The following is a 20,536-nucleotide window of genomic DNA, read 5'->3' as shown; positions in this document are numbered from 1 at the left end:
ATCACACGTTTTCCGTTATCATAGCCAACATGTAATTCGATATTACTCATTTTACTGAACACAAACGATTACTTCAATTCTATCATATGAAAGTGTAATTTTGCACAATTAAACAATGTTAAACCCTAACTTTCGCGATTAAAACAATATGAAACCCTAATTTTCACAATTAAACAAAGTTGAACCCTAATTTTCACAATCGATCAATATTAAACCCTAATTTTAGCGATTAAAACAAAAAAGACATCTTATAAACAACTAAAACTTCAATTGATGATAGTAATTGATTTAATGTGTCGATATTATGAACGAAAAACGTTTAAAATCATTTATAAGTAAGATATTTAGAAATTTACAGCAAGAACACGAAAGAACCCTAAATAACTCGATAATTAGTTCGATTTTGTTGATTTAATCCTATTATATTCATCTAATTCAACATACATATAATGATTTCGAACAAAATCAAAATTTATAATCAAGTTGAAAAAAATCGCAGAAATGGATAAAGATGGGAAACAAATGTACCTCAACGATTTTGGAGAGAATTATGGTGAGATTACTCAATCTAGTGAACGAATACATCTATAATGTTGAAATGAATTTGAAATCGTCTTTGAATTTTAAGTTTTTGCGGATTTTCGGCGAGATTTTAGAGAGGATTTTGTGATAGTTTTCGTTTGAGATGTTTGATTGATTTTGGTAAAATTTTTAGAGAGAGAAATGACGATTGATTTTTTGAGTTTTAGGTGGTTTTGTTTGTCAATTTTCCTCGCGATATTGTTTTGTATATGGTGTGATACTTTATTCGTTACTCAATCCTCAAATATTTAGGAGTTCTCACCGGATCCCGACTATATATATATATATATATATATATAGGGGCGAGATCCCTTACGAACTTAAGTTCAGTACGAACTGTACGAACTAAGTTAAAAAACTCAAATCTGCGTGTATTAAGTATTAACCAAGCTAACCTCTGACAACACCGCCTCTACTCTTCCGCGACCTGATCTTCATTCTCCCTTTTCCATCTTCTCCCCGTTTTTCACTCTGACCCCTGCGCAAGTATCTCCCCATCCTCGCATTTTCGTCTTTTACCATCGATCATAGGAGTAACTTCTACTTGTTCTATCTCACGGTCTTCTTCTTCGATCCTAACTCTTTCAAATGGTTGCTTTTTCCGCCATTGTTATCCCCAAATTGCTCTTCGATACGGTATACTCTTTCTCTCTCTTGTTTCTACATCCCAGTTGTTCCCCTTCGTTTTCAATTCAGAGTAAACTACATACACGTCTCAATTTCATATTGTATATCAATTATTTTGCAGTCACACCAAATTCGTCACTTTTGCAATTGAAAATTAGGGTTCATGAGCTGCATGATTTTGTAATTATCACTTAATTACTTCCCGTTATGTTTAATTCGTGCTTATTCGAATTAATTTCCTGTTTTTTTTTATTGTTTTGTGTTAATTTAATCTTAATTCACGATTAAAAACCAGAAGAGAATTATAAAATATTCAATGTCAATATAATATAGCTCGCAACATAAACACTATAATGAGCAAGCTAGCACCTATGGGATTATGCCAGCGAGGCATGGTAGTGGTCAGAGTAAAAGATGCTTGTTGTTGGCGACGACTGGTTGTTGTCGAGTTGAAGACTAGGGGTGGTGGGTCATGGGTGTGGTGTTAGTGAGGGGGTGGGGTGGTACTTTGTATTTTTGTGTATGTACTGTATTTGGATACACAAAATACGTTACCAGATACATGGATGAATACTACCAGATACACATATCGATGTATGTATCTAGAGTATTAATTTGTGAATCTGGGACAATAATATGTGTATCTACTCCTATATAGGTAATTTCTCTATTCTTAAATTGAAGAAAACAAGAATAGGATCCTCTTAGTCCACTTGTGGATGAATTTTTCAATACAGTATTGTTAGTTTGGTTTTAGTTCTTATGAAATGAATAATCAATGTTGAATTAATGTAATGCAACATGTTCCTGGTCTATTAAGTCACTCATTATGTAAACTTCAATGATTAACTAATATTTATCCTTGATTTGTAATGCTTAATTTCCTTTCTTATTTTGTTTTACGTGTCTTTTCACAACATATTTCAGGAGAATATAAATATTTATCATTGTCTCCAAATAAACTACTCCCTTCGTCCCTATCATTTAGCTATCGAACTCTTTTATTTAACCCACCCTTGTTTGTAGTTTTGGTGTCAACTAGCCTATTAGTGTGGTGTATAGTTAGAGCATCTCAAAATGTTTTATTAAATTGGAAATAAAATGAAAGTTATTAATTTCACTTTGATATACTCTTTCATTTGAAGTAGTGTATCTAGCTAGCTAAAGTTATGTATCTAGAAACTAAAAAGAGTGTATCTAGCTAGCTATAGGTATGTATCTAGCAACTTAAACGAGTGTATCTAGCTAGCTTAACGTATGTATCTAGAAACTTAAAGAAGTGTATCTAGGTAGGTAGAGGTATGAATTTGGCTGCCATTACGCGAAACCGCCGAATCCAACTCTAAACCCTTTTCCTCATTATCGGAATGGGATGCAGAAAAAACAAAACCCTAAAAATATAGAGTGAACCCTTTTCCGAGGGGAAAGGAGATTCTAATAGGGAACGAGTATCCTTTTAGAGGTATATTTAGTAATTTAAAGAAGTGTATCTACCTAGCTATATGTATGTATTTAGAAACTTAAAGGAGTGTATCTAGCTAACTAGAGGTATGTATCTAGCAAATTATAGAAGTGTTTCGAGCTAGCTAGAGGTATGTATCTAACAATTTAAACGAGTGTATCTATTTAGACGTTCTAATGTCGATTGTTTTTATGTATTATATGCATAATTAAGTTGAATTTGGCTCAACCGATAACCCAGTCCACAATTTGGGAATCCTGCCATCATGAAATGAACTCTTACATGGAAAAATTTAATTGTTATATCCCCGTGTTCTCGTCCAACCTCACCCTTAATCCCATAGGAGATTGAGGCAGAGAATTTTAGCGTTGTGAGGTTCTTATGGCAATTTGGTTGATGTGATTTTGGTGCAACTGATCTCCTTCTCTCTCCAATCAACGATCCTATATTCCATCAATGAACTTTAATTGATATGGAATATTTGAATTTCTATATTCAAAGCTCTCGAGATTGAGGCAGAGGGTTTTAGCTTCTTGACGTTCTAGTGTCATATGGTTTGATGTATTATAAGCCCCGTTGAAGTGATTTTGACAGTCGGTTTCTTATTTTTAGCCGAGTTCTATGATTTGGGATACTGTCATACAAGTTGGAACTTAGAATGGCAAAGCATATAGGTGGTTATCTTTTTTTAGAGTAAGGGATTGGGCCTTTCTCAAATCCCTGGTAATCTGAAATACTTGATTGCATTCTGGTCAAGGGATTATATCTTAGTGTGGTAATCTTTGTGAATAGTGCGTTTTTCTTTATAGCTTGACTAACCTGCTCTTAGTTCATGCGATTGCACAGGTGAAAGCTCTATCAGTATTGACAGAGAGAATTCCACAAAGTAGAAGAAGTGGTTTCCTTTTGTGTTTTCTAGATATAGTTGAAAGTATAGCATTGAGTTTTAATAATATTTGCATTGTGGTCGAGAGATTGTATCTTAGTGTGGTAATCTTCAGACATTAAGCTTAACTTACTTAAGATAGATGGTGGTATGATTGGATTAGAGACTATTATCTTTCAGAGGGTAATAAGTTCTACTATAATTTATGTCGGAAGTTTGCATTCGAGTGTATTATAATCATGTTTGGAAGAAGTGGCTTCCTTTTATACAAAATGAAAATTGCATAGTTTGAATTGAAGTTCTGAGATTGATGCTCATTGAGCTACTCTAGAGTTTAACTACTGACATTGCAGGAACATCCGTATCCGAATGCAGGACCATGGTACACCCTGCATCCATGTGGGACGAACGAACTGATGAAACTCCTAGTTAATACTTGTCTATTGAAAGCTGAAGATACACCAGAACGCTACTTGATTTCATGGTTCTCTGTGGTAAACCAGGTTATTGGTCTTAAAATTCCACTTGAGATAGCAACTCCTCGTCAAATGTAGCTTCATGTTGTGCAAAAACATGATGTAGTAAACAAAATTTGGAATGCTTTTGGGGATCACCTCGTGAATCTTCATCTCTTCTGATTGTATCTGTTAACCGTTAGTTGGAATTTAAGCCCCAATAGATTGAAATTTGCAGCTGGCAGCTCAAGATCGGAAACAGAAGATCGATAACGTTGCTCATTGTAAGATAGATACTCTATATTGAACTGTTAAGAAGATGGTATGGTCTTATTGTAGAGCAACAAAGTATTGAACCGGAAAGAGTGAATGATTTCAGAAGCAGATTGTGTAGCTTGATAAGTTGATAGGATGTTTCGGGTTTCTGGGATGAAAAGATTAACTAGTTTGAATCCCAATGTTGAAGCTTAAGTTACGAAATTGAGATTTGAGAGACGATCTGAATTCTGGCTGATTTCTCATGTAGCTGTTTTTTATGTTTTGGCAGAAGTGTTCCTCAGTTACAAACATGCAATGCTAGACAACGTTCATATCAAGTCCTGCTGGTTTCTTTCTCAGATAGAATAAATTTTGCCCAAGATCAAGAGGAGAATTTTGTTCATCTATTTATATAATGTTTTGGTACCTGATATCGTCCTTAATATTTCGGTACCATGATCACAAAATTCTTGCATTGGATTTCAAATTTGATTTTGTAATTTCTGTATACTATCCCTGTTTTTGCTTGACGTTTTCATCACCAGCTCTACATCCATCACACCATTCATGCTCATGCAATTGTTTTCGGTGTTTGATTCCCTCGCTTCTGTTTTCCTACTAGCTTGTGACTCGAAACTCATTTTGCTAACATCTTCAATTGGGAAATTAAGAAAAGCTTTTGCTCTTCTAATTAATTATGTTAAGCCTGCTGTAAGTTACTGATATGTAATTATGTGTAACACATTTCTACTCCAATTTTTGGCCATATATGCTTATTAGAGTTAAAAATAAACCTAGGCATTTTCTGCAGTAAAAAACATTCTGATACACTAGGAGTGAGATTTTTAACTTTCAGTCTCACACATCAGCAATTTTATAGAAATAAGAATAATATTTTTCCCGGTATTTCAAAAGCTTCCTGTAAATTACAGAGTGAACTGTCAAATGAATAATCCACAAATTGTATCTTCTACTATAACGCATAATAGTAGCTCTTGTTCTCTATAAAGGTCGTGTTTTTAGCTAAAACACTGAAGGCTTTGACATTATGCGGTAATGGGTCAATAACTAAACACTGAACGCTAAACAGAACAGAAATGAATAATAGCAATAAAACATGACCTTGATAGAGAACAAAAATGGTGACAGTTCAGATACACAAGGTATTAGTACCGGATACACAAGGTATTAGTACCGGATACACAAATCGACATGTGTATCCGGTAGTAATACCGTGTGCACCTAGGCTAGTATTTAGTGTATCCACTGCCACAACCTGCGACACCACCTGACCAATCATCCCCACCACCAGTACCTCACCCAAACGACCACCACAAGCATATTTACCAAATGATCACCCTACGAGCACCTGCGCAATTACTACACCTCCCAATTACACCGAAACTGACAAATCAACAGAACATTATCAACATTGACATAATTGTCCAAATCACCCACACCCACATTGCTCCCCGTTAAACACCACACAACCAACATCCAAAAACGTTTTTTTGTCGTTTTTTAATTATCCACATCTACTAACAACCACTTCACACATCCACCAACAGCAGTGGCGGCACCAGCATCACCACAATGAAACTCGGAATCGGAACCCGAGTTGAATCGAGCCCAGATACGATAGCAACCACTGCTACCCCTTCAATTCGAGCAACCCAGCCTCGCTAACCGCCGGAGAGAATGGCGAGGCTACTAACACAATCACCTCACCAGTCACCACCTATCACTCGCCTTTGCCGACCATCTATAAATACCTTTGCCTTCGTATTCGCACCTCCACGAGCGGTAATGATTGGAGCATGACCGGATGACAAATGAAGAGATTGGAGAGCACGAGGATTCGTCGGCGGCCTGCAACAACTAATCTAATAGCCGCTGGTACGTCCGGTGTCGGAGTCGGCGAGTTGAGTGAGTGGGGTTAGAGATGAGGAGAGAGAAAGGATGGAAAGAAAAGATATGTCGGGGACGACTGACGAGGAGTACGTCGCCGACGTGTTTGACCGGTGATGACATGAAGAGCTATGATTGGAGTTGAAATGGGGGAAGATGGGTGGGGGCCTGTTGATGCGTGGATAAGGGAGCACTGAGCAGTAAGTGGATTGGAGTTATTTTGATATGCAGGAAGTAAAGTCCCTTCATTTCACTAATCCAAGGGTTCTTATTCAGTTCGTACGGTTCGCACCGTAAAATGGTTCGCACGGGATCCTGATTCTATATATATATATATATATATATATATAACAAGCTATAATCTTTGTCTCCTTAATATAGGGGGACAGCTGAATAGTACATTATGTTTGACACACTTTCAAGATATAGCACCAACAGCTAACATAAAATAGAATCCTATACCGGATTTCATATCATCAAACATAACCTCCAAGGTCTAGTAAACTTCAGCATTCATCAAATTACCAACAACACTATCATAAGATATATTCTACATAGTGTTCTCATCAAGTCTACTTTAAGGACGACATTCATTCTTACTTAAATTGTCACTTTTAATTATGAGAGTTACACCACATTAACTCAACATTTCTCCCTTGAGATAATCCTAACATTCTGTTAGACAAGTCACACACAATCTTAATACCAAGCACAAAACATGCTTCCTCCAAATCGTTCATGTCAAAGACAACGAAAAGATTTGCTTTTGTGTCATGCAACAAACCAAGATCATTACAAACACGTGAAAGACATCAACATAAAGAACAAGGAATATCAATTCAATATCCTCCCAATGATCTTGTAATATATGCAAATATCATTAATATTTTCAGCAAGTCCATTAGACTCCATAAATTTATGAAACTCTATATATACCACTCACAAAAAACTTGTTTCAATTCATAAATTGATTTCTTCAATTTACATACCATATGTTCTTTAACTTTCTCAACAAAATCATTCAAAAAAGACAATGAGAATATCCATTTTAGTATAACTTTAAATCATGAACAATGAAAGACCTAAGAATCCTTTGAAGTAACAGGTAAAACTGTTTCATTGAAATTCACACCTTCTCTTTTAGTATAACCCTTTGTCACAAATCTCTCCTTATGTTTCTTAACAACACCTTCAAAATCCAACTTTATTTTAGAGATTCACTTTACACCCGATTGGATTAAAAAAACAAAACCCACTGGAGTAACAATTAACTCCTAAACTTTATTATGTATCTTATCGATTGCATCTCATCACATATATAACCTCCTTATGATTTATCTACTTGCACAAAATAAATACCTTGTTTATAGGTTATAATCTTAACTATTTCACTCAAGTCATACTCAACTTCCCCGGTATATAGAACAAAATCACCATAGTTAAATGCTTGATGCCTTTTTGAAAACACTTAAGAAGATACAACAACAAGTGATAAATTATTCAAGGATTGTGAAATAGCATTCTCGGTCATCATACTTCCCCCCATTAGAAAAAAAATATTTTTCTAATGCATAAATAAAAGACTAACAAACTCATGATGAGACAAACGGGCCTTCTGTTACAACAACAGGTCTCTAAGCCATTCTCTAGAAATTTAACTGTTGTATACTCTACAAATCTTAAACTTTAAAATTCTACAAGATAAGTAACAAAGAATTTAGGACTGGTTTTGGGATCAAAATTTTCCAGAAAGATTATAAATATAAATTCCCAACTTAACTGCCAGCCACACACCATAAAAAAAAAGTTCAAACTTGGGTTTCATCCATCCATAGTTCATAAGACACTTAAAAAAATCAGGTATTGGGTACAAGATATATAAGGCAGATTTAAAAGCTTTACCTTAGATAAAATATGTTAATTTGTATCTCGAATCAAACTTCTCACCGTATCTTTATAAGTACAATCACAACGCTCAGTCACGCCGTTTTGTTCAAGAAGACTTGGCATCGTATATTGTCCAACAATAACTATAAAACAAAAAAACTCATATACAACCATGAATCACCATGTTTAATTCGACATAACAACTTTCCAACTCGCTATCATCTTTCAGTCTTAATAATGGTCATACATAACAAGCTCTAAACCTTAACAATAAATACTTTAAACTTAACAAAAGCCTTAGAGTTACTACTTATAAGGTAAACATAACCACATCTAGAATCACCATCAATGAACGTGATATATGACGTCTTTCCACAAATAGTAGTGGTTCACTAATGTTGGTGTGAATATCTTTTAAGAGTTCCTTAAAATTAAGTCCAGATACGATTTCACATTTGACAAGTCCATGAATTTTCTCTTTAAAAATATGGCTAAGAATCCTGCCATAAAATAAAAGAAAATAAAAAATTCTTTGGTCAATCTACTTTAGTTCCAACACTCTCAACATTCAAGAAAATATCATAGGAAATCAAATCCAATCCAATTAATGCAAAACATCACAAAGGAAAACATTTCCAATCATATGAGAGTAATAAAATAATTCAACCTTTTAAATATAAGTGACCAAACGACATCCACACATGTCAAATTGCGAAATAAAAATCAAATTTCGTCTCATATACGACACATAAAGAAAATTTTCTAGAGTGAAATAAAATCCTGAACTAAGCTTTAAGACAACTGTTCTGATGAAATTAAATTCACATAAAGTTTTTTTTTTTCATTCAACACTAACTATAATCTCACTTGGTGTTTCTTTATTTTGAAACCCTCTTAAGGAAAAAAACCAAATTAAACAAATGACCTACTATCTAACCATGAAAAATGAGGTGGCACATCTACTAAAGATGATTTAAAACAAACTGAGGCCAATAAATTACCTGTCTTTATTATCCTTGCTAACTAGACTTTGTATTTTAAATACTTTATCAATTTATGTCGAGTTTGGTCGCAAAACCAATAGGTAAGTCCAATAGTAATACTAGATTCTTTATTACTCTTAACCACATTACCCTTGAAAGTATAATACGGACTATACTTTTGATAGAGACCAAATTTGTTCTTTTGGAACTTATTCTCTTTAGTGTTCTTGTATAAATGTTACCCGACTTTCCCTTCGAAAATAATTGCTTTATGAATAAGTTCACAACTTCTTACTTTATCTCATTTTCGTTTCACTACTCACCCATATAAAATAAGGCATTGACGGTCCCCGTATCTGTTTTGCGTGCAATAAGCTATCTTGAAGTGATCTTACACCTTTCAGGGAAAAGAATTAAGAATGTTAAGAATTTAACCGACTAAGAAAAGCTCAACGATTAGATAACTTGAGTTTTGTGAGACTATTCGTTGTATCCTCGGTTTAATAATATAAAACTTTAATACCACTAACCCCAGACATCGAATTTCAATATCAACATATACAACTTATGTACCAATTTCCACCTATAAAGGTGATAGTTATTTTAAGCTTGAGTACTCTCATGTACGAGTGCAAGAGGTTTGTGCCCAGTTAAGTCGATATATATACATATATTAATCAAATAAACCAATGGCCAACTTAACAACACTTTCCACTTAACAAAAGTATTCTCATTTATACTCTTAATAGCACAAATTTCATTGCTCAAAGAAAATTTGTTGACTGAAATAATAGATCAGGGCCAATATTAGCATGATATAGGTATACTTTCTTTATAACTTTATACAAGAATATGCTAAGGGAGTCGCAATATTCTCACAGGAATTCATATTATATTTTATGCATTCACCTTTGGGCAGAATACACAAAACACAATAACTACCTCCAACAGGAATCATATTATATCTTATGCATTTCCCTTTGGGCAGAATACACAAGACACAATAACTACCTCCAAGTAAATAGACAAGGAAATTTCTTAAAAATAAATCACCTTTGGGCAGATAAATTTCCAAGAAATCAAATTATTACACTTCTATTTACTCAATCACTTACTTAAATTAACTTATATAACTTCCCCCTTTGGGCAGAAAATTTTAGAAATCAATTCAAGAAGCACAAACATTCCGGAATCCTTACGAATTATTTTAACTATTAGTAGATAACCCGCTTTGGCCAAGCTAACCACCGCCAGATAAAATATTTCACCAGAACAATACCCATATTATACACTCATGCTATATTCAATCTTATATAATTCATTGTTACGTACAAGTTTATAATATACAATAATAAATCAAGCAAGTAAACAGAGGAAGACCTAATAAAATAGGTACCCCCATCACAAAAAATATATGTAATATGTCATTAGTGTACTTAATGCTCTTTATCTAGCAAAGTAATCGTGTATGTTGAAAAAGACTCATTAACTCGTTAGTAGCAATTTAGCGAAATCCCCATAATATTAAATTGCATGGCTATAAGATAAAATTGGTAATAAGACTCATAAAAGATTTAAACCTAATCATATTAACAACGACGATAAATTTAAAACACACACAATTAGATTAAATAGCATAATGTAAGCCTACCAGCCAATTGTCAAGCACATTCAAAAAACAAAAGTTGATGAATTGTAGACTAACTTTCATACAAGAACCCACGCAGCTACACACCTTTAGCCCTTAATTTTAGACCACGTGATTTTGTAATTCACAAGAGATCGCGTGTCCACGCATACTTTAGCGATTAGAATGATCGAATATAATAAACAGTAATTATCAATAATTAATGACGATCAAACCCAACAAAATATTTTAGCGATAACAAACCCTAATACAATCCTGCTCTGATACCACATGTAAGATAAATTAAGATCGTCTGGAGCGTATAATAATAATAACTAATAAGATGATTAGTATACTAGGATTTTCTCCTCCCTCTTCTAGGTTTTCTTATGATGACAATCAATCGGGCATGTCAACCCAATAACCTATTAATATAGGTTAGAGGTATTCTGCATACGGGAAGAAGCACAGCATCAATAATAGAATCGTATTTGGGCCTGTCCTATCGTATCGCATTTCATCGATAATAAATGCCTTTACACTTATCAAGACTCATCACACTATGTATTTAACCGCATCTTGACCGGTATGCACCCAGCCCAATGGATCATATAACTTTAGTGGGCTTTACTGGTCACATTCAACCCGTTTTCATAAATAAGAAAACCGACTAATGGAAGTCCAAATCCAACACTACCATCTTTAGCCACTCCAAACCAATACATGCAACATCCCTTGAGCAGCCAGTTACGAATAATGAGAAACCAACGCAACTTGATCTGTTGCTAAAGCCAGTTTCAAAGCGATTTTCGCAAAACCAAAATGGCGTTGTGATTAAAGAACTTGTGGCTGATGAGGAGCACCGAGTTCAAAAGGTTTTTGTAATCGATAAAGGGAAAGAGAAGATGGTGTTTAATAGTACAGTGGATTTAGGTGATGCTGATTCAGATGATTTTGTTGGGTAAAGCTTGAAAACTTTGAAGGAATTAAAACTTTTGGTACGTATGGTTGGCCGTGTTTAAATGGAGTAGCTCCAATTGATGTTCTTCACTTTTTTAATTCCAATGCTGATATAAAAACATCAATTTATCCCAAGATTCTTGATGGCCCACATCAAATTGTATTTGATTGCATTCGTCGTACTAGTACTCCTCGGGTTTACTCTAAGGAGATGTTGCGCTTGAGGTTCAGAAGGATAAAAAGAAACGAGACCTTCCTTATGCTTTTGTGGCGGTCCCATGTATTTTGGCAGAAAATGTGTTGTCCGATGAGAGTTTCTGTGTAGCTATGGATGTTAGGATGACTGATGGGTTGCTGAGTCAGATGCAAATTCGGGTTATTGATGATCGGTTGGTTGAGCTCTCAGAAACCGTAGTTGGTGGCCTTGGGAAAGTTGCTTAAGAATTGGTGGCTATCAACAATACCCTTGCCCAACTCGCATCCCTACCTCTCTAAACCTTGCCTTACTCCTTATTTTGCCAACATATTTTTGCTAATATATTTTCTAATCGTACTCTTTTTGATCATCTCGTACTTGTTATAATGATGTTTATTGGCTGTGTCCGGTAGCTGCTTCTAGGTTTCTTTAACTTTGGATATATGCCTTGACTCGGTTTGACCTTCCCTCTCCTTTTGATAATGTCAAGAGGGGGAAAGATTTAGGGACTTATATCACTTAGTAGCTACTTAGAATTAGACTTTTGCCTATGGTGATGCTCTCATTTATGTTCTCTAAAACTGATGGTTTAAACCACCTTATTCTAATCTTACTTAAACTAGTGTGAATGTTTCCCTTTTCTATCATCGCCTTGGATATTTGTGTTATTGAATCTTCATTCTTGTATTGAGGGGGAACTTTATTCTATAGGGACTTGCCATCATCAAAGGGGGAATTTGATGCACTTATTATGTTGATGATGACAAGTCCTTCATCTTTATATTCTCTCTTAACTTATGAGGTTTGCTAGATGTGTCATGACAGGTATATAAGGTGATTACTCATGTTCGAAAGACGGTTGAAGTAGTGTATCAAGTCTTGGATGAGTGTCTAGTAAAGTGTAAGAGTATAAAACCTGTGTTTACTCTTTTTGATCGGTCCAATATATCACGGCTTATTTTATTTGACAAAAAAGATTTCGAAACAATAAATAAAAATATTTTTTTAAGGAGGAATTTCAAAACATATCTTTCAAAGAATGATGATTTTGTTTGAAGCTTCCTAACTTGTGCTAAAATAATATCTTTTATATTTGTTAGGATTTGGTTAAGAAAAGGTAATTAAATATCTTGTGAAATAATCTTATCAAAAGATTTTACATGAAGATATTAAGTTGCCTGATTTGGTAGAATCATTTGGTCAACTTTTGCCTATATATACTAAGTTGCCTAATTTGGTAGAATGATTTGGTCAACTTTTGCCTATATATATATTAGATGTACGCACATCAAAAGATCACCGAAAAAATTAGAGCTTGAGAGTCTTATGCTTTAACATATCTTTTTCTGTCAAACGTGGTCTTCAAAGTTGTTTTTTTGCAAATTACTTTTACAAGCGTGAGTTTTAATTTGTTTTGCAAAATCATTTAAGCCGTGTTCTAAGATCGTTCTTGAGTACACAAGTTCTTATATTCACAAAGATATTTTGTTCTCCATTATTCCGATTGTTGAACCATATAAGGAGACATATTGTGTTGTAATTTTCTTTTTGTGAGAGAGTGTTTATTGGGGTACGGGGTTGTACGATCGGGGTTGATCGTGGGGGTTTTCTTTGTAATCGGGTTTGGTTATAAAGAAAATATTAATAAGAGAGAGGGTGGACGTAGACCTTTAGAGAGTAGGTCGAACTACGTTAAAAATCTTGTGTCTCGTGCCTTTTCTCTTTATTTGTTTTATTTCTCGTTCACTCTTATAGATCTTATCTCACGCATACGAACAGAACAGTACAACACAATTCTTATTGTTTGAACAGTCTCCGAGATGGTTCAATTTGCATGTGTACTGTTTCAGTATCGAACGAGAACTATCCTTTCGCTTTAAAGTTTTTTTTTTTAAAGGGTACTTAATTCACCCCCTCCACCTCTTAAGTACCGAATCGATAAAATCAACATAGATAAACAAATGTGAGACAATTATCGTAACCAAAAACTTAAGCTGATGGTTGACGCCAAAACAAACGTACACATTCATAACATCACAACAGCTAAATAACACACTGTAAGATCAACTAAGAAACATACTGCGGTAAAAACAACGATAAATAAACAAATGTGAGCCGACTATCTTAACCAAAAACTTAAACCGACGGTTGACGCCAAAGCTAACACCACAACAGGCAGTCAAGAGCTATAACACACTGTAACATCAACAAAACATACAAACAATGGTAAATGAACAAATGTGAGACGATTATCTTAACCAAAAACTTAAGCCAATGATTGACCATAAACTAGTCTTCTTAAAGAGATTAGAGTAGTAATTTTACCTATCAGCATTGTAAGATGAGGATCTTTTGAGAGAAATAAACTGAGGATCTTCCTTATAATTATTCTTGTTAGTCTCAATTAAACTCCCACTAAAATACTCCTTATCTTCTAATGCCATCTTTGCAAAGCTACCAGCCTACCACTGAAAGAATAATATTTAGTATATGCTAGATATTATCCTATGTGAATAATAGTATTTAGTTAAGTAGATTATATGGTTGCTTGTATTTAGGAAAGGAGATAAGATCATATCTTTTGTATCATTGTATATATGCCCTAGGTGTAACGATGTTTCAATCAATGAGAAGAATACAATCCTTCTGCCTCTCTCGTTCATTAGAAATTCTCATGGTATCGTGAGCATCTTGCGATCCAAAAATTCTTCAAAACAAAAAAAAAAAAAAAACCTAAAAATTCATCATGACTGGAGGCAAAGACGACAAGTCGAAGGCAGGGGGGAGCGGTCCAAAGACAATTCCCATGACCTCGCCACTGTACCTTCACCCTTCTGATAATCCCAACTTAACTCTCACACAAATATGTTTCGACGGCACCAATTATGAGATGTGGGCAGAGGCCGTCAAGAATGTTTAGATGCTAAAAATAAATTAGCATTCATTGAAGGAAGAGTTAAGAAACCAGAAGTTGAAGGAGAAGAGGAAACCCTTGAGACCGTGGCATGGCGACAGTGCAACGCCATGCTTAGGGCATGGCTTCGAAACGTCATCGACCCTAAATTACATGCGAGTATCACTTTCTCGCAACCAATCGAAGATGTTTGGGAGGAGTTGCGCGGTAGATACTCCGCTGGAAACGCACCAAGAATTCATCAGCTAAAGAATGAATTAAACGACTGCAAACAAGGAAGGGACACCGTGGTAGAATACTACACGAAACTGAAAACCATTTGGGACGAGTTGGGAAAGTATAGCAAGGCTAAAAACTGCACTTGTGGAGCAGCAGCCACAATAGCGAAAGAGCAAGAGGAAGAGAAGGTACACCAATTCCTAATGGGTTTGGATTCAAAATTATATGGCAACATAAGAACCAACCTATTAATGGAAGACCCGATTGCTACACTAACTCGTGCCTATGGACTGATTTTGAGAGAGGAGAGGCATGCTTCCCTTACCAAAGTCAAGGAGGAGCGCAATGAAGCAGCAATGGCAGCGAGGGCATACGGAGGAGACAAAGGCAGAGGTTCAACAATGAAAACAGAGGCTGATGAAGGAGACCTTCCACCGCGATGCACTCATTGTAAAAAATTCTACCATACGGAAGAGAATTGTTATGACAAACATGGATACGAGGAAGTGAAAGCACGGGAAAGGGGAAGAGGACGCAGAGGAGGAAGCAGCCGTGGCCGTGGCAGAGGTAGAGGATACAACAATTATCAAGCCAATGCCATGACAAACACGACAGGAACGAAGCAAGGAGAACCGTCCAAACAGAACATCCCTTTCACTGATGTAGAAATAGAAAAGATTCGAACCTTGCTGAATGGAAGCCCGGATGGAAACGACAAATTGCAAGGTATGAAATTAACCTTAAATATTGAATGGTTAATAGACAGTGGGGCATCGCACCACATGACGGGGAGGCGTGAATGCTTGCGAAGAACCTGGACTGACAAAACATCGACTGTGAGCCTGCCGGATGGGCGCCAAGTAGCTGCAAATATCCATGGAGAAGTTGAATTAAGCGAAAATTTTATTTTAAAAGATGTTTTGTTTGTTCCCTCGCTAACTTGCGACCTTATTTCAGTCCAACAGTTGATACATGAGAACAATTGTGTAATAACCTTTTATCCTGATTATTGTATAATGCAGGACCGGACTACGAGGACGGAGATTGGACGGGGTGAGCATCGACAAGGGGTCTATTACTACGAGTCAAACAAGGCAGAAGTAGCGGCTCATACAGTAGTGTCGAAGGAGAGTAAGTTATGGCATAAGAGACTTGGACACCCCTCTAGAAGTATTTTTTCTCGTTTTAATGATTTAGTCGGTTGCAATTTAAATTGGGTTTCCGATGAAGTTTGTGATTCCTGTTGTCGAGCAAAACAATCTCGAACTCCGTTTAAACTTAATAATAAGAAGTGTGATGTCTTGTTTGGGCTTATACATTGTGATATATGGGGCAAATACCAAGTTGCCAGTTTGACACGTGCACATTATTTTTTGACCATAGTTGATGACCATAGTCGGGCAGTGTGGGTTTACCTCATGAAAGAAAAAAGTGAGGCAGGAGACTTAATGAAAATGTTTTGTCAAATGGTCAAGACCCAATTTGAAAAATGTGTCAAAATCATCCAAAGTGATAACGGAACGCAATTGTTGTCCGGGCCCATGCGAAGCTATTATGACGAGAATGGGATCGTGTTTCAAACGAGTAATGTGGATACACCTCAACAAAACGGGAGAGTCGAGAGGAAACATCGCCATATTCTAGAAAAAGCGCGAGCTTTGCGTTTTGAAGGAGGGTTACCTTTACAATTTTGGGGGGAATGTATATTAACGGCAGCATACTTAATAAATAGGACCCCAACGCCTTTGTTAAATGGGAAGACGCCCTATGAAATTTTATACCACAAAAAACCCAACCTCGACAATTTGAAAGTCTTGGGATGTCTGAGTTACGCTCATAATAAAGAAAAACCGAGAGATAAATTCGGGGAGCGAGGGAAACGGTGTATTTTCATAGGGTATCCTCATAGTAAGAAAGGTTGGAAAATGTACGACTTAAAAGAAAAACGCGTCTTTGTTTCACGTGATGTCATCTTCTATGAAAACGTTTTCCCATATTTAACTTCCAACGCCGAAACCGATTCACAACAAAGCCATCCCTTTGACTCGACACTCAATTCTGACAATCACAATCACCTTACCCATGATGGTATGCCCTTTGTTGTGAGGGGGAGTGAAATGTCAGATGATACAGATGATGAGGCGGAGGTTGTTGGAGAAGGAGAAGTGCTTGACAGCACGAATAGGGACCAGGGAGGAAGTCCCATTAATTCGGGAAATGATGGAGGCAGTGAGGTTGTCACGGCTGAGCAGGAAACAAGCACGACTTCCACGGGTGAGAATTTGGGCCGTGGAGCGAGAGAAAAATACGAACCAGCCTGGAAAAAGGACTACTACTGTAAGTCGACCAGATTGATACCCCATTCGTCGAATGCTCATCACGGCCAAACAAAATCCTCGGGTTCAGGTACGCGTTATCCTTTAATTAATTACGTTGTTACGAATTGTTTCTCGCAAACTCACAAACATTTTTTAGCAACCATTGATGAGCATCGTGAACCAAGTTTCTATCATGAAGCAGCCAAAGACATTAAATGGCGAGAAGCCATGCGCAGGGAGATAGATGCTTTGGAGAAGAACGGAACTTGGAAGCTAGTTACTCTACCTGAAGGGAAGAAACCCATTGGTTGTAAATGGGTATACAAGGTAAAGTATCGAGCAGATGAAACCATTGAACGATACAAGGCAAGACTTGTAGCTCAAGGTTTTACTCAAATAGAGGGAATCGATTTCCATGAAACTTATGCGCCGGTTGCTAAAATGACGAGCGTGAGGTGTATGTTGGCCGTGGCAGTCATAAAAGGATGGTTCATTGAACAATTGGATGTGAATAACGCTTTCTTACATGGTGATCTCGATGAGGAAGTGTATATGAAGATTCCACAAGGTTTCGAAAAAGGGGGAGCGAATAAGGTATGTAAGCTGCTGAAATCGATTTACGGACTGAAACAAGCTTCCCGAAATTGGTTCGCTAAATTGACTACTTGGATGAAGGATTATGGTTTCATACAATCTTTGGCGGATTATTCGCTTTTCACCTACAATCGGAATGGAGTCTTTATTGGGGTGCTCGTCTATGTAGACGATATGGTTGTGGTAAGCAACAACCACGCAGAATGCGCAAAGTTTAAAGGATTGCTGGACAAAAGTTTTGGCATAAAAGATTTGGGCAAGCTCAAGTATTTCCTTGGGATAGAAGTAGCGCATGGTCGAGATGGATTATTCCTTAATCAGAGGAAGTATGCCGTGAGTATCATTGAGGAAACAGGAATGGAAGGTTCGAAAACTGCATACACTCCTATTCAGCCGAGACACAATTTGGCCTTAGCAAAGGGCTATGTTTTGAAGGACATAATGAAGTATAGGCGTCTTGTTGGAAGACTTGTATACTTGACCATTACAAGACCAGACCTTGTGTACGCAGTTCACATATTGTCACAATTTGTGAATGAACCAAGGAAGGAACATTGGGACGCGGCTCTACGAGTAGTGCGTTATATCAAAAGAAATCCGAGCAAGGGAATAACCTTCAAGAAGAAGGCAGATTTACATATTCGGGCATATTGCGATTCAGACTATGCAAGTTGTCCGTTGACGAGAAGATCGTTGAGTGGATATTTTGTCTCAATAGGACAGTCACCCGTATCATGGAGAGCAAAGAAGCAAATGACGGTGGCGAAGTCCACAGCTGAGGCGGAGTATAGAGCTATGGGAGCAGCTACAAGCGAAGTGATATGGATAAAGGCTTTCTTGGCGTCATTGGGAGTCTTTCATACAAAGCCAATGAGCTTATATTGTGATAACCAGGCAGCGATGCACATAGCGAGAAATCCGGCATTTCATGACAGGACAAAACATATCGAGATAGATTGTCATTTTGTGCGTCAACATCTTGTTGCAAATGAAATTGAGACAGCCCATGTTCGAAGCAAGGAACAAATAGCGGACTTGTTTACCAAGGCGCTAGGAGGAGAGTTGTTCGATCATCTACAGTGTAAGTTGGGACTCGGCTTACCACGAGCTCCAACTTAAGGGGGAGTGAAAGAATAATATTTAGTATATGCTAGATATTATCCTATGTGAATAATAGTATTTAGTTAAGTAGATTATATGGTTGCTTGTATTTAGGAAAGGAGATAAGATCATATCTTTTGTATCATTGTATATATGCCCTAGGTGTAACGATGTTTCAATCAATGAGAAGAATACAATCCTTCTGCCTCTCTCGTTCATTAGAAATTCTCAACCACCCACATAATTGTTCTTCATCTTCATAATATCATCGTTATCGTTATTAATACCACATCACCATTATCATCACCTGTTGTCGTATTCCCACCACGTGTGGGCCGTGGTTTATAATGCGAGATTAATGACAATCCATGGCCTTTAACTGCAGTGGCCCCACAGTCTCAGAATGAAATTGAACCGCAGGAGATTAATGACATTAATACTGAAGAAGCTTTCATCTTTCCCCCATTTGGACAATACCCTGCCGTTTGATCAACTGCTCCTGCAACCTGATCAATGGCATGTGATGTCGACGACACTGCATTTCCGTTATTGTTATTGTTATTGTTATTGTTATTAATAATTAATCTTCCGTCAGCTTTCATCAATGCCTCTAGTGTCTCAGGGCTAGAATCCCAAGGCGGAGGAGGTGAAATCTCGCCTCTGCTCAGCTCCATACTCTTCTCTTCCATTTCAATTTCCGGTTCCTCCTTAATAACCGCCTTTCTATGACGTCGTTTGTCGTTTGTCTGAGTTGACGCGTCTGCTGCGGCAAACTCTTGAGTCGACTCAGACTTGTACACTTTGTACTCGTGCAGGTCTATAGCTCCCCAGGACTGATTCCTTCGCCGATTAATCACTGCAGGTGGAACGGCATTACTAGTCTTGGCACTGGAAGACGACGACGTTTCCGGAGATTTAGACAATGACGGTGAGGATAGCGATAACGATGTCGTTTCAAGGATTTCGGAGCCTTTGAGCACGTACTCTCCTCCGTGAACTGGCTGAATATAATCATTCTCCCCTAAATCATGCCACATGTATCCACTCTTATAGCTCCTGTATAATTTGATCATAAATTATCGACAGTCAGCTTAAAGTTTGATTAAAATACCCCTCACAATAAATATAAATATAAATAAATGATTGAGACACAGAAGAGTTACCGTTTGGAAGACCAGGAGTAGTGAGAAGCCATGGATTTACCGCGAAGGAGGTTTAAACGGTGAATAATGTCGCGAAGGTAAAGACCTTGAGGAGAAGAAAGAGGTGTTGGTAAAGCAAGATAAAAACAGAAAAAATAGATGAATGATTAATACTTATTATTGATTGAATACTTGTATATTTACAACAAATAGATGACACTTATTTATACTACACATAATACATCCAAACAATACAATTATGAAGAGTCACAACTTTTCACATAATAGACACACTGCTTCACTATATACTTTGAATCATATTTCAACATTTCCCCTTGACTCAAAGTTACATACTCCTAATTTAATTCGGAAGAAATCATGCTTAGTTTGAGGAAGAGCTTTTTTGAATATATCCGC

The 20,536-nt window shown here is 36.7% G+C and overlaps 1 protein-coding gene across 1 annotated transcript; it reads right to left on the bottom strand.

The window, feature by feature from the left end:
* Positions 1-13,837: 13,837 nt before the first annotated feature.
* LOC141628282 (protein SOSEKI 5-like) lies at positions 13,838-20,292 on the bottom strand. The gene is made up of 5 exons (XM_074441444.1): positions 20,141-20,292; positions 19,393-20,033; positions 15,744-15,828; positions 15,290-15,392; positions 13,838-14,293 (listed from the first exon to the last, which is right to left on the bottom strand). The coding sequence occupies exons 1-5, from the start codon at positions 20,170-20,172 to the stop codon at positions 14,153-14,155; spliced, it is 1,002 nt and encodes a 333-aa protein (XP_074297545.1). The 5' UTR covers positions 20,173-20,292; the 3' UTR covers positions 13,838-14,152.
* Positions 20,293-20,536: the final 244 nt, after the last annotated feature.

Source organism: Silene latifolia, chromosome Y (genome assembly GCF_048544455.1).
Source record: "Silene latifolia isolate original U9 population chromosome Y, ASM4854445v1, whole genome shotgun sequence".
NCBI classification, from domain to species: Eukaryota; Viridiplantae; Streptophyta; class Magnoliopsida; order Caryophyllales; family Caryophyllaceae; genus Silene; species Silene latifolia.
The sequence above is the reverse complement of the archived record's forward strand: the minus strand, read 5'-3'. Positions and strand labels throughout refer to the sequence as shown.